The 13,235-nt window shown below is 43.0% G+C and overlaps 1 protein-coding gene across 1 annotated transcript; it reads right to left on the bottom strand.

The window, feature by feature from the left end:
* Window positions 1-5,180: 5,180 nt before the first annotated feature.
* On the bottom strand, window positions 5,181-10,572 carry LOC115775704 (zinc finger protein 502-like). The gene is made up of 3 exons (XM_030723180.1): window positions 10,537-10,572; window positions 9,510-10,073; window positions 5,181-5,605 (listed from the first exon to the last, which is right to left on the bottom strand). Exons 1-3 carry the CDS (start codon window positions 10,552-10,554, stop codon window positions 5,600-5,602), a joined length of 588 nt encoding a protein of 195 aa, XP_030579040.1. The 5' UTR covers window positions 10,555-10,572; the 3' UTR covers window positions 5,181-5,599.
* Window positions 10,573-13,235: the final 2,663 nt, after the last annotated feature.

Raw genomic sequence — 13,235 nt, 5'->3', positions numbered from 1 at the left:
CAAAGAGAGAGAAGTTCACTCAGAGATGGAGAAAGAGGACAGGAGAGGAAGAAGAGAGGCTAGATTTAAAGGTAAGGACTGGAAAATAAACTGATGTATGCTGACTTTGTGTAATTCGGAGATTGTATGAAAATACTGCAGTTTAGTACCTAATACCTTTTATATTATTACAATAATATACAATATAATGAGGTTCAGTTAGCTTACAGAAAAATAGCAGGTAGAAACGTCCTCCAGTAAGCTACTTTTACTTTCTTACTTTGAGTACATTTCAGAGCCTGTACTTTTTTACTTTTACTTAAGTAAAGAAATTGAACCAGTACTTCAACTTTTACCAAAGTATTTTTTAACACAAGTACTTGTACTTCTACTTAAGTATAGAATGTCAGTACTTTTGCCACCTCTGCCGAAGAGGTTACATGGGCCCACCCTCCTGTAGGCCCACCACCCGCAGGAGGCGTCATAGGGGTCGGGTGCAGTGTGTGTTGGGCGGTGGCAGAGGGCGGAGGCCCTGGCAGACCAATCCACGACTATCGAGAATGGCTATTGGGACACGGAATGTCACCTCTCTGGTGGGGAAGGAGCCTGAGCTAGTGCGTGAGGTTGAGAGATATCAGCTAGATATAGTTGGGCTCACCTCAACACATGGCCTGGGCTCCAGAACCAGTCTCCTGGAGAAGGGCTGGACTCTGTTCCAGTCTGGAGTTGCCCTTGGTGAGAGGTGGCAAGCTGGGGTGGGTATTCTTGTATCCCCCCCGGCTTGCTGCCTGTACGTCGGCATTTACACCAGTGGACGAGAGGGTAGTTTCCCTGCACCTTCGGGCTGGGGAACGGGTCCTGACTGTTGTTTGCGCTTATGCGCCGAATGACAGTTCAGAGTACCCACCCTTTTTGGAGTCGCTGGGTAGGGTGCTGGAGAGTGCTCCATCTGGTGACTCCATAGTCTTGCTGGGAGACTTCAATGCTCACGTGGGCAATGACAGTGAGACCTGGAGGGGCGTGATTGGGAGGAACGGCCTGCCCGATCTGAACCCGAATGGTGTTTTGTTATTGAACTTCTGTGCAAACCACAGTTTGTCCATAATGAACACCATGTTCAAACATAAGGATGTCCATAAGTGCACATGGCCCCAGGACACCCTAGGTCGCAGGTCGATGATCGATTTTGTAATCGTATCATCAAATCTGCGGCCGTATGTTCTGGACACTCGGGTGAAGAGAGGAGCTGAGCTGTCAACTGATCACCACCTGGTGGTGAGTTGGATCAGGTGGCGGGGGAAGATGCTGGCCAGACGTGGTGCACCTAAACGTATTGTGAGGGTGTGCTGGGAATGCCTGGCAGAAGCCCCAGACCGGGAGATCTTCAACTCCCACCTCCGGCAGAACTTTGACAGCATTCCGAGGGAGGCTGAGGACATTGAGTCCGAATGGACCATGTTCCGTACCTCCATTGTTGAGGCTCCTGCTCAGTGCTGTGGCTGCAAGGTGGTTGGTGCCTGTCGTGGTGGTAACCCCCAAACCAGATGGTGGTCACTGGAGGTGAAGGGAGCCATCAAGCTGAAGAAAGAGTCCTATCGGGCTTGGTTAGCCTGTGGGACTCCGGAGACAGCTGACAGGTATCAGCAGGCCAAGCGGAATGCAGCTCGGGCAGTGGTCGAAGCAAAAACTTGGGTGTGGGAGGAGTTCGGTGAGGCTATGGAAAAAGACTTTCGGACGGCATCGAAGCGATTCTGGCAAACCGTCAGGCGACTCAGGAGGGGAAAGCAGTGCTCCACTCACATGGTTTTATAGTGCGGGTGGGGTGCTGCTGACTTGGTTGACACTCCTCTACAACATCGCGTGGAGATCTGGGGCAGTGCCATTGGATTAGCAGATCGGGGTGGTGGTCCCCATCTTTAAGAAGGGAGACCGGAGGGTGTGCTCGAACTTTCAGGGGATCACACTCCTCAGCCTCCCCAGTAAGGTCTATGCCAGGGTGCTGGAAAGGAGGGTCCCTCCGTTAGTCGAACCTCGGATCCAGAGGAACAATGCGGTTTTCGTCCTGGTCGCGGAATGCTGGACCAGCTCTTTATCCTCTCAAGGATATTTGAGTGTGCGTGGGAGTTTGCCCAACCAGTCTAGATGTGCTTTGTGGACTTGGAGAAGGCATTCGACCGTGTCCCTCGGGGTGTCCTTTGGGAGGTCCTGCGGGAGTATGGGGTGTCTGGCCCATTGTTGCGGGCCATTCAGTCTTTGTACAACCGCAGTGAGAGCTTGGTCCGTATAGCCGGTAATAAGTCAGATTCGTGTCCTGTGGGTGTTGGACTCCGTCAGGGCTGCCCTTTGTCACCGATTCTGTTCATAATTTTTATGGACAGAATTTCTAGGCGAAGCCAGGTCGCGGAAGGCTTCTTCCTTGGTGGCCTCAGAGTCTCATCTCTGCTTTTTTGCAGATGATGTGGTTCTGTTGGCTTCATCAGGGGGTGGCCTCCAGCTCGCAGTGCAGCCGAGTGTGAAGCGGCCGGCATGAGAATCAGCATCTCTAAGTCTGAGGCCATGGTCCTCAGCCGGAAAAGGGTGGAGTGCCCTCTCAGGCTCAGGAACGAGTTCTTGACCCAAGTGGAGGAGTTCAAGTATCTTGGGGTCTTGTTAACGAGTGACGGGAGAAGGGAGCGGGAGATCGACAGACGGATCGGGGCTGCTTCTGCAGTGATGCGGACGCTGCACCAGTCTGTCGTGGTGAAGAGAGAGCTTAGTGTAAAAGCGAAGCTCTCGATTTACCGGTCGATCTACGTTCCTACCCTCACCTATGGTCACGAGCTTTGGGTAGTGACCAAAAGAATAAGATCGCGAATACAAGCGGCAGAAATGAGTTTCCTTTGAAGGGTGGCTGGCCTCTCCCTTAGAGATAAGGTGAGGAGTGCGGCCATCCGGGAGGGGCTCAGAGTAGAGCCGCTGCTCCTCCACATCGAAAGGAGCCAGTTGAGGTGGCTCGGGCATTTGATTAGGATGCCTCCTGGCCGCCTCTTGGGTGAGGTGTTCCAGGCATGTCCCACCAGGAGGAGGCCCCGTGGTAGACCCCAGGACACGCTGGAGGGATTACATCTCTCGGCTGGCCTGGGAATGCCTTGGGGTCCCTCCCTATGAGCTGGAGGAGGTGGCTGGGGAGAGGGAAGCCTGGGCTTCTTTGCTTAGGCTCCTGCCCCCCGCGACCCAGCCCCGGATAAGCGGGAGAGAATGGATGGATGGATGGCCCCATAAGCCCATGCTAACATTAACATTAGCATTAGTCTGCAAATACATTTATACATCATCATGCAAAACTAGCCTGTAACAATACATTGAATGATATAGTCATACATGACACATGAAAATATAATGAAGATGAATAGCTCACCTTTAGAGAAGATCAGCTTCTTCCAATGTGTAAGTCCACAGGGTTTCTGGAAGCTTCCCGCACTTCTGTACTGCGCATGTGCACTGCTGAACTCACTCCAGCATTAACTCCAGTAACAAAAATATTCAAGTCCAGTTTACACACTAGAACTTAGTCTTGTACCTGTCTCAGGCTAAACATGTAAATTACTCACGTTGCTTGAGTTAAATCGACAGTATAGTGAGATTTAAGTAAAGCACACAAACGTAATTTAAGTAAAAATAGGTATTACCTTTTCGAGTGTACCAATGATTTCCTGGATCTCTGCGTTTCACAGCAGAGAGAGAGAGGGGAGGCTTCCAGCACTGATGCTCTTTGTTCCATAAAGATGTTAGAAAGTGGCTGATCATAATAAGCTCTGCTCACAAACATTGATGTCTCAGAAAGAAGCACAGCTGCTCACATTTGTCATTAAAGTTGGATTTCAGAGAAGTGTGAGCTTCACATTATGTCTCTGATCCCAGAGTTTGATGAGACTGTTTCCTTCCTCTGCCCTGTGACAGCTGGGAGAAAGTCTCATGATCATTGGAGCTCAGCAGACTTCAGTCAGATCTGAGCTAAACAGTGGATACAGGCTGAAACTGGATCCCAGCGTCATCTGTGCATCCTCACAAACAGACAGCTGCTGTTTAAAGACAGCTGCACACACACATTACTGCTCCATGTGCTTTTTGGAGACACTTCCAGATCAGAGGGAAGCAGCCCAGTCTCATAATGAGCTCACTAAAATGTGTCTGTATGAGATCTCTATGAGAGAAGAGAGAAGAGCAAAGATGATGTCCAAGGAAACAGGAAGAAAGAACTAAACTAAAGCTTTGGAAACAAGATCTGGGCTGCAGGTGCTCCTCAAAATAGAAACCAGAGCTCAGCTGTTTGTAGGAACACACCCTAGCATGCAGTAATATGACAGCTCCAAACAGCACACATTTCAGAGCTTTTCCTCAGTGTTTGGATCATGGCATTGAACATGGGTGGGAGCACGTCTCTGGCTGTGCAGGCTGCTGCTTTGTTGCTGCTCTCTTTACCCCACTGCTTTGGAGGGTGGAAATACCCCCACTAGTTAGCTTTGGTTGCTTAGGTAATGGGAGAGGGGGGTGTCACCCATTAAACTTTAAGCTCCACTTTAATGGTGAGATATAAAAACAATCATCATGGACACATGAGCTTCATAAGGTCGGCCATCTTTATATTTGATATTCATTTCTATGTGAAGAAGCAGAATCAGACTCTTCAATGGTCGAGCTGTCAGTGATCTAAGCAGCTGTTCCACATCTGTTCTTATTGTTGTATCTTCATGTTTCTGCTGCTTCTGTCTCCAGATCTCTGTGGGAAACGGGCTCATTAATCTCAGAGCTTCTTCCTGAACAGCTTCAACAAGGTTACAGATGCTTCATGGCTCAATAACAGCTGCTGCTGTCTGATAGTGTCAGCGAGACCTGAAGCAGCGGCTGACGAGGAAGATGAGGAACACAACGATCTGCAGAGATCCTCCATGTGCAGTCAGCACAGCGGCTGCATTAGTGGCTCTTTGAGTTTCCTTCCATCTGCTGTGAAGCTGCAGCACAACAAACACAAAAACACATCTTTGGCAAATCTGGGATCGTAAATCTAAATGTGTCCTAATCAAAGTGTCACTGCTTAGTGGAAACGCAGCATCAGGACCCAGAAAGCTCTGAGATGAAGTCCAGCAGCTCAGATATAGTGTGATGATCAGAAGATCAAAGCTGTCAAAGCTGTTTAAAGTCACATTTTTGTAGCTGTGAATCAGTTCAAAGAAGTGAGCTTTTCTCTTTGTGTTAAACACCAACAGCAGCTTCTCAGACCGAGCTTCACTGAAGCACAACCAGAAACTGAGTGGCAGCAACCGTCCCTCCAAATGTCTCATGATAACAAGAAAAACAGCCTTTCAGTTCACGCCTTCAAACATTTCTTCCTCCACTTCTTCTGAATGTGCTCTGCTGTGTGTGCTGCTGTGAAGACAACAACAACTACAGAGGAGGATCTTTGTGTTTGCAGCGTGCAGCTTGAATGTGCTGTGTAAGGGGGGAAGAACAGCCACAGTGATGGACAGCAAACAATCCTCAAGTGTAACATTAAACATGGATTTAAAGATCATGTTTCCATGTGGTTCCTCTGCCGTGTCAGCAGGGCTGTACTGTGCAGCCTCTGATTGATCTGTAAGGATCACTTCTGTAATATGAGCACAAACAGATGCTCTGATATCATTACAATATACACAGCAAGGATGATGACACTAAATTTACTGAACAGCTGGATGAACATTAAAACATCTCCACCATTTCAAAGAGCCAGCAGAGTCCTTAGAATCACAGTGAGCTAAAGGACGCTCTGAAACAAACTGCACTGGATGCTGCAGCTGAGGAGAAAAGAAAACTGCTTTGATCAAACTGGAGATTTGAACTCAGAGCTTCACCTGTGAGGACTTTCATATATGACCTTTGACATGCACAGCAGGAACAGCCATTTCTACCTGCAGAGCTTCATGTGTGGAAACTTTCACAATATTTAATAAAAAGATGAACAGCTAAACAGGAAAAAACTGATTGTGAACCAAAAGTCCAACATCCAGTGAAGAAGAAAAGCTCAGAACAGTTGAAGGAAGAAAAAAGCAGAGAAACAGCTGTGAAGGAAAATGACATGAAATATTAATGACATCATTCAGCTGGATCAGCTCCAACCCTGTCATCCGTTATATTTTTGTGATTTCTTACATATATTTATTGCTGTGTGTGTTAAATGTATTTTATTGTGTTATCACGTTTTCATGTCCATCACTTTGTTCAACCTTGTTGTTTTAAATGTGCTTTATGAATAAAATTGAACTGGAAGTGACATCATGGCTCAAATGATTCATTATTAAACCATTTAAAAGTTTTAAATTGTTTATTTAACCTTGGATTTGTGGGATATGACAACAAAAACTCAACAATAAAACAGCAACAACATGAGGATAAAACAGATTCAGTACAAACTAACATGTAAGATAAGAACTGATTTTTAATCTGACTGCTGGAGAAAAGCTAATCACTAACACGAACTCTAACAGCTAAAACACTTTAAATCCAGGAAGAAGGTTTCCTCAAACATTTCAATCTTATGGATCTTTTGTCTCAGATGTGTTAAATTCAGGGTTGTCAAACATAAGGCCTGAGGCCCACCAAAAGATTCAATTAGTCTAATCCAGCCCACTGGATGGCAAACTTATAATACTGCTGCAATCTCACCTGAACAAAACACACATTTAGATAGATAGATAGATAGTGTTTATTTGTCACATGCACAGTTATACACAGTACAATGCACAGTGAAATGTATTTTGTACATTTCTGCAACTTTATAACACAAATACTAAAACTAAATACAAATAACTGCATGCTACTAATTTCTAGAAACAAAATGTAACTATGGTAACATTTTCTTTCACAGCTCCCTCATCAGATCTTTACAGGAGATTCCATCAGAATTCTGTGGAGCCGGATCTCAAGGTTTTTAAGTTTGACCAGAAGAGGATCTTTGTGTGTCTGCAGATTCATTGTGATCCAATGATGGGAATGATTTCAGGCCTGCATGATCACGCTGATGTTTGCACAGAGCAGATAATGAAGAGAATGTTTTTGCACATTGGTAACAGTGAAACAGTTTCTTTGCAGCGTGGGATCGTTTGTGTTGGGAGTATGAAGTGAGATTCTTGAAGCTCTTGTCACACTGGTCACAGCTGTAGTTCTCATCAGTGTGTTCAGTGTGTGTACTTTCATGAAGGTTACGATGGCCTGAACATGAGAAGCTTTTGTCACAGTGTCTGCACTTGTATGGTTTCTCTCCTGTGTGGACTCGTTTATGCACTTTAAGCTGACCTGCAGTGATGAAGGATGACCCACACTGGCCACAGAGGTGCTTTTTAACCCCACTGTGGATGAGTTCATGGTGTTTTAATGCACTTGTTGTGGTGAAGCTCCTCCCACATTCTTTGCAGTCCTTCAGTTTGTGTCCAGTGTGTCTACGCTGATGTATTTTTAGGCTCTGTTGATGACTGAAAGTTTTCCCACAAAAGTCACAGCGAAACGCTTTCCCACCACCACAGCGATGACAGGGTTGAGAACTGGATCCATCTGTGTGGCTCTGCTTCTAAACAAAGACACAAAGACAGTGTAAGTCAGGGAATTCCTTCAACATTTTTATCCTGTACGTCACCTGGAATAAAGAGCATCTCTGCCAACGTCCAATTACATTTTACTGTTTACATTACAACACTCAGCTTACTGGGATACAATAACTACAATACTACCACCAGAATACTACAATAATACTCATTTTAATACTAGAATAACCTTAGTGTGGTAGTGCTACAATACTAATGTCTTACTAAATTAATACTAAAGTAATACTGCAATAATATTGTAGTACTGCATTCCCACCACTGTAAATGTGCAATAACATCAATGTAATATTATAATGCTTATATAGTACCAGAATACCACATTAATACTACAATACTGCTAATGTAATACTATATACCACCACCATACTATACAGAGTACATTCATAGAGCACAACAAACTGTGGGACTCACTATAAGTGAGCAGTGAGTGATTTTGGACACAGCTGTGTCTGTTCATTTTTCATACGGCTCATTTCATACAGACTTTCTCCTGCAGCCTTCAAACAAGTCACACTTTGACTCTGTGAGCTGGAGAACGGTGGAACAAAGAGAGGACATGAGAGGAAGATGAGACTCTTTCTAAGGTAAAGACTGCTCAGCAAGTGTCCTTTGATAAACTACTAATTTAAAGCTTACAGGTAACGTTATCATTCATTTTAGAGTTTTAGTCAGATATTGGATCTGTACATGATGTTTCATCTTCTAGAAAGTTTTCTGAAAGCAAATGAAATGATAATTCATGTTATTCAAAGTTTATAGTGGACAGTAAGTGCAGGCTAAACTGGGTAGTTTGCAGTGTTGTGGTTCAGTTTACAGTGATGAACTCTGTTGGATTGCTGCAGGGCAGACTGTGGGATCCTTGGTCACTGCTAGGTTAGGTCCTGGTAGCAGCAGAGACATTATGAGAGAGAGACATGGAGCTCAACTCTGAACTGAAATTTATGACTAAATATCAGATAGAAAGATGGTGGAAGTATAACTACCAGGAGAGAAGCTGTTAAAATCTTATTTGTGTACAAAGAAACTTTTATCAGATCTGACTGAATATTCTGTGCATGAAGTTTTTATGTCCCGTTGATCTTTGAAATGAAAGTTAATTTAGATAATGCTTCAAAATAACTGTAAGTGCTCCAGTGTGTTTCAATATGGCTGCAAAGTAACAGGACTCACTTCTAGAAGGAGTCATCAGTTTGAATTTAAGCTTATTGTATTCTTTAGGGACACTTGCCAAACTCCAGCAGCCATAATGGCAAATCTAACATGGACCTATATATGGTAGGAAGAGGTTACACCACCCAGGAAGCTCCGCCCACACACAGCAACAGGAAACCAGGTGAGTCAAAGACAAACAATGTAAATGGTTTTAAAGGCTCACTTCCAGCTCTGCTGTGGAAACATTAACGTAAACGAGCCAAATATATGACAAAAAGTGGCATCACAAGCAAACAGCAGAGCAGGCAGCCTGTTAAGGACCGACTCCCTGTGACAAATATTTAAACTGTTTGTAGTTTGGCTCTGTTTACTCTGTGCTAAAAAAGCTTACAGGTGTTTTTACCTGCAGAGAGAAGAATTTGGGCTTCAAAGCAAAGAATTAAACAGAAATGTTTTGATAATTTGTTCTATGGTTGTATTTTATAATTTATTTCTTATGAGAAAAAAATTACTTTTATTCTATATACACCTGACTGAAGAAGGAGCCACTGTAAACCAACATAAAGACACATATATGCAGAAATAATAATACCATGATATACCAGGAAACTGGTGTATCATAAATAATACAGTGATATAAATGTTGGTCACTACAAAAAAGTAATAATTTAGTTTCTTATGATCATAGAAGCAAAAATCATAACTGAACAGTTGTTCCCAACAGTCAGGCTAAAGTTACAAGATCAAAATAAAAACACATACCTCACAGTAACTGCACTTGTAGAGTCTCTCTCTGCTGTGGATCTGTTGGTGTGCTCTCAGGTGATGTGGAAGTTTAAAAGTCTTATCACACAGGTCACATTTATGAGGTCTCTCCTCAGTGTGGGTAAACATGTGGTATCGTAATTGTTGGTCTGTTCGAAACTTTTTCCCACACTGATCACAGCAGTACACATCATGTCCAGTGTGAATGCGTAGGTGTATATTTCTGTTCCCTAGCAGACTGAAAGTTTTTCCACAATAGTCACAGCTGTATGCCTTAATTCCAGAGTGGGTAACATGATGCTTCTTTAAGTGGCCACTGTGAGTGAAAGCTCTGCCACACTGATCACAGCTGTACGGCTTCTCTCCACTGTGGATGAGTTGGTGTGTTTTTAAGCTTCCAGCCAGGGTAAAAGACTTTCCACACAAGTCACAGCTGTACGGCTTCTCTCCAGTGTGGATCACTTGATGTCTTTTCAATGAATCCTTCCTAGTAAAATCCGTCCCACACTGATCACAGGTGTATTTTTTTTCTGCGCGCTGACTTCTCGCTCCATGTTGGTCCTGCAGTGACAGAGATACAAACAGAGGCAGTGAGTGAAATGCAGTCGTGGAACAAACTTCAAACTTCATTAATATTAGAGTTTTTTTGGTAGCCTCCAAAAATCTACTAGGTCTATTACCTCCACCTACTGGTGAAAGCAAACTGGTTGGAAAACAATGAGATCTAATGAGGAGAGAGTGGAAAAGTGCTATGAAAATATGAAATGTGTAATTATAACAGTAATGAAAATGACATTATAGATCAAATACTGCTGAATGAAAATGATGTATTGTATGATCAATTGTGGGTTTGATCTGAATCTTGATTATTAATGTCTTTGTTTCAGTGTCCTGTTAAAATGTGACCTTTTTATTTTGTCTTGTTGTAACTTCAGTGCTAATTGGGACCATAATAAAACAAACCAACAGCAGCTGATGAAGTCACACAGTTTCAATAATAGTGTAACACTGATATTTTTCTCACCTGTTGTGTTGAACTCATTGTTTCCTCTGTAGAGGCTGAAAATGTTCCTCTGCTGCTCCGTCAGACTCTCCTCCTCCTGATAATCAGCTGCAGGAGAACAGATCTTTATTAGAAGCTACCACACTGCACTGTTTGGGGGAATGAGCCCTTTAAGGCTGGATTTGGATTTATACACTTTTGTGGGATACGGCCGGTTCTAGCCGGCTGTATCCCTGTATACCGTGCCCAGTGTGGTACTGGACATGACATGAAGTACTGACCCTCTCTTCTTCAGCTCAGGTTTTCATATAGTCAAAGCTTATCAATCTTGCTTACATCATTTACAAAACCAGAAATGTGTAAGACAAAGGATTCCAGCAGCTGCGTCTTCACACGACCTCAGAGTTTCTGTTTATTGTTTGTTTGGTCTCCATCAGTGGCTGACCATTTCACCTGACAGAGTCCTGGTGTCTGTTAGTTAGAGACATACCCAGAACAAACACACTGTTCTTGGCTGACCCCAAACATTATGAGCTTCTGTGTCATTAATCAGTTATGTTTATTTTCCAGTCAACGACAGATTTCTCAGGCAAATAAATGTAGAACTAATGAAATCAAATGCATATCATTATTATATTTAAAGCTTCATAAAAACTCACTTCCTTCAACTCCTTATTCCGTTGTGTAATTCCTGTTCGATAAACGAACACGCTGAAACCTTGGAGGAAGAAGCTGGTAACAGGTTTCTTCAACTGCATTGACTGGGAGGTTTTCAGGACCGCTCCAACAGTTTGGATGAGTATATACAGTGGCCTGCAAAAGTATTCATACCCCTTGAACTTTTCCATATTTTGTCAAGCTGTGTTGGATGGATGTGTTCTTGAATAAAAAAATCCTCGCTGACAAAGTCTTAATGCATATATACAAAGTTTATTGCAAAAAACAGACAGTGTAAAAACAGATGCTTTTTCCTTAGCTAACTGGGAGAGGAGGCCCAATCTTCCTAACTCAGCTCAACAATGGGAGGACAAAGGTTATATAGTATTGGCGAAACCCCCACATCCTAACTTTCCATATGTGGCTATTTAAAACAGCTTCAACCCATAACCTATATCTGGACATATAGTCAATTCCTTATATGGAACCAAGAGAGCCTACAAGGGGCCCTTAGTGCATTCCTTTGTGCTGATGGCAAACCTTTATGTTAAATTCAAGTTACTTCTTTTTGCATGAAACCTTAAGGAAGAAACCATACATGCATATACAGGGTTTAACATAGCAGTGCAGACACCACAGTCACTAGGGATGCAACGATTAGTCGACATAGTCGACAATAATCGACAATAAAAATAGTCGCCGACGAATTTAATTGTCGACAATAGTCGTTTATTATTACTGGTGATTTTTTTTTTTTTTACGTAGTGAGACATCTTCCTGTCCGTCTTTCTCTGGCGAGCTTCACACATGCGCAATCCGGCTGTTAAGTGATGACGTAGAATTCCATTTCCTGGTCCAAACTGTCACGTGATCAAGTTGCCGCAATGCTGTGTCCCTGGTTGTTTTAACTCGAAAAAAAACACACTCAGCTGTGATTTTACCGATGAGAAAGAGAAGCGGAAATAGCTGCAGTTGATAAGGTATGTTACAATCATCTTTAATAGTGACCAGTCATTGGTTATAGTCCAGGGGTCGGCAACCCGTAATCCGGAAAGAGCCATTTGAACCCGGTTTACACGGAAAAGTCGCAAATACTAGCGGAAGCCGGTAGCCACTACCCAAAGCCGGTAGAGGTTACCGGGAGTGATGCATATATTGAGAAACTAAAATAAATAAATAAAATTATTTTATTTTAATATATCAAGATCACACTAATGTTCCAATTTAAAACTACAACAAAAACCGAACTGAGAAAAACAAAATGCACTTCAACTGGATACTTAGAATTTACTTCCACGAGCCACACAGAGCCGCACATTAAGCCTGGATGAGCCGCAGGTTGCCGACCCCTGGGTTATACCGTTGCTGTTTATTTAGAATCATTTGGACCCAGAAACGACGTCAGAGTTAAAGACCGGATAGCATTCAGCCGCACGTTTAGTGATGGGGGATACTGGTAAAACTGTGCAAACTTTGTTTTACAGGGACAAAGAGTACTATATATATATTTTTTTTATGGTTGGAAAAATGGACCGTTAGTTATATCAGCAGCAAACCTGATTAAAGGTTTTGAATGAAGTATGTGTCACTACCACATTTTAAATAACCTTATGCTAAATGTAAAAGCTGATAGCTAAATAAGTGCCATTTCATAATTATGTGATTCATAATCTGATTAGTCGACTAATCGTTTCAATAGTCGATGACTAATCGACTATCAAAATAGTCGTTAGTTGCAGCCCTAACAGTCACATTACAACAACAAACATAAATATATTTCACTGGAATTTAATGTGAAAGACCAACACACAGTGGTATACAATTGTGAAGTAGAAAGAAAATTATACATGATTCAAAAAATTTAAAAAAATAAAAAAACTGAAAAGTGCGGTGTGCAAAAGTATTGAGCCCCCCTGAGTCAATACTTTGTGGAACCACCTTTTGCTGCAGTTACAGCTGCAAGTCTTTTAGGGTTTGTCTCCACCAGCTTTGCACATCTAGTGACTGAAATTTTTGCCCATTCTTCTTTGCAAACCAGTTCAAGCTCAGTCAGATTAGATGGA

This window comes from Archocentrus centrarchus, unplaced genomic scaffold, assembly GCF_007364275.1.
Source record: "Archocentrus centrarchus isolate MPI-CPG fArcCen1 unplaced genomic scaffold, fArcCen1 scaffold_24_ctg1, whole genome shotgun sequence".
NCBI classification, from domain to species: Eukaryota; Metazoa; Chordata; class Actinopteri; order Cichliformes; family Cichlidae; genus Archocentrus; species Archocentrus centrarchus.
The sequence above is the reverse complement of the archived record's forward strand: the minus strand, read 5'-3'. Positions and strand labels throughout refer to the sequence as shown.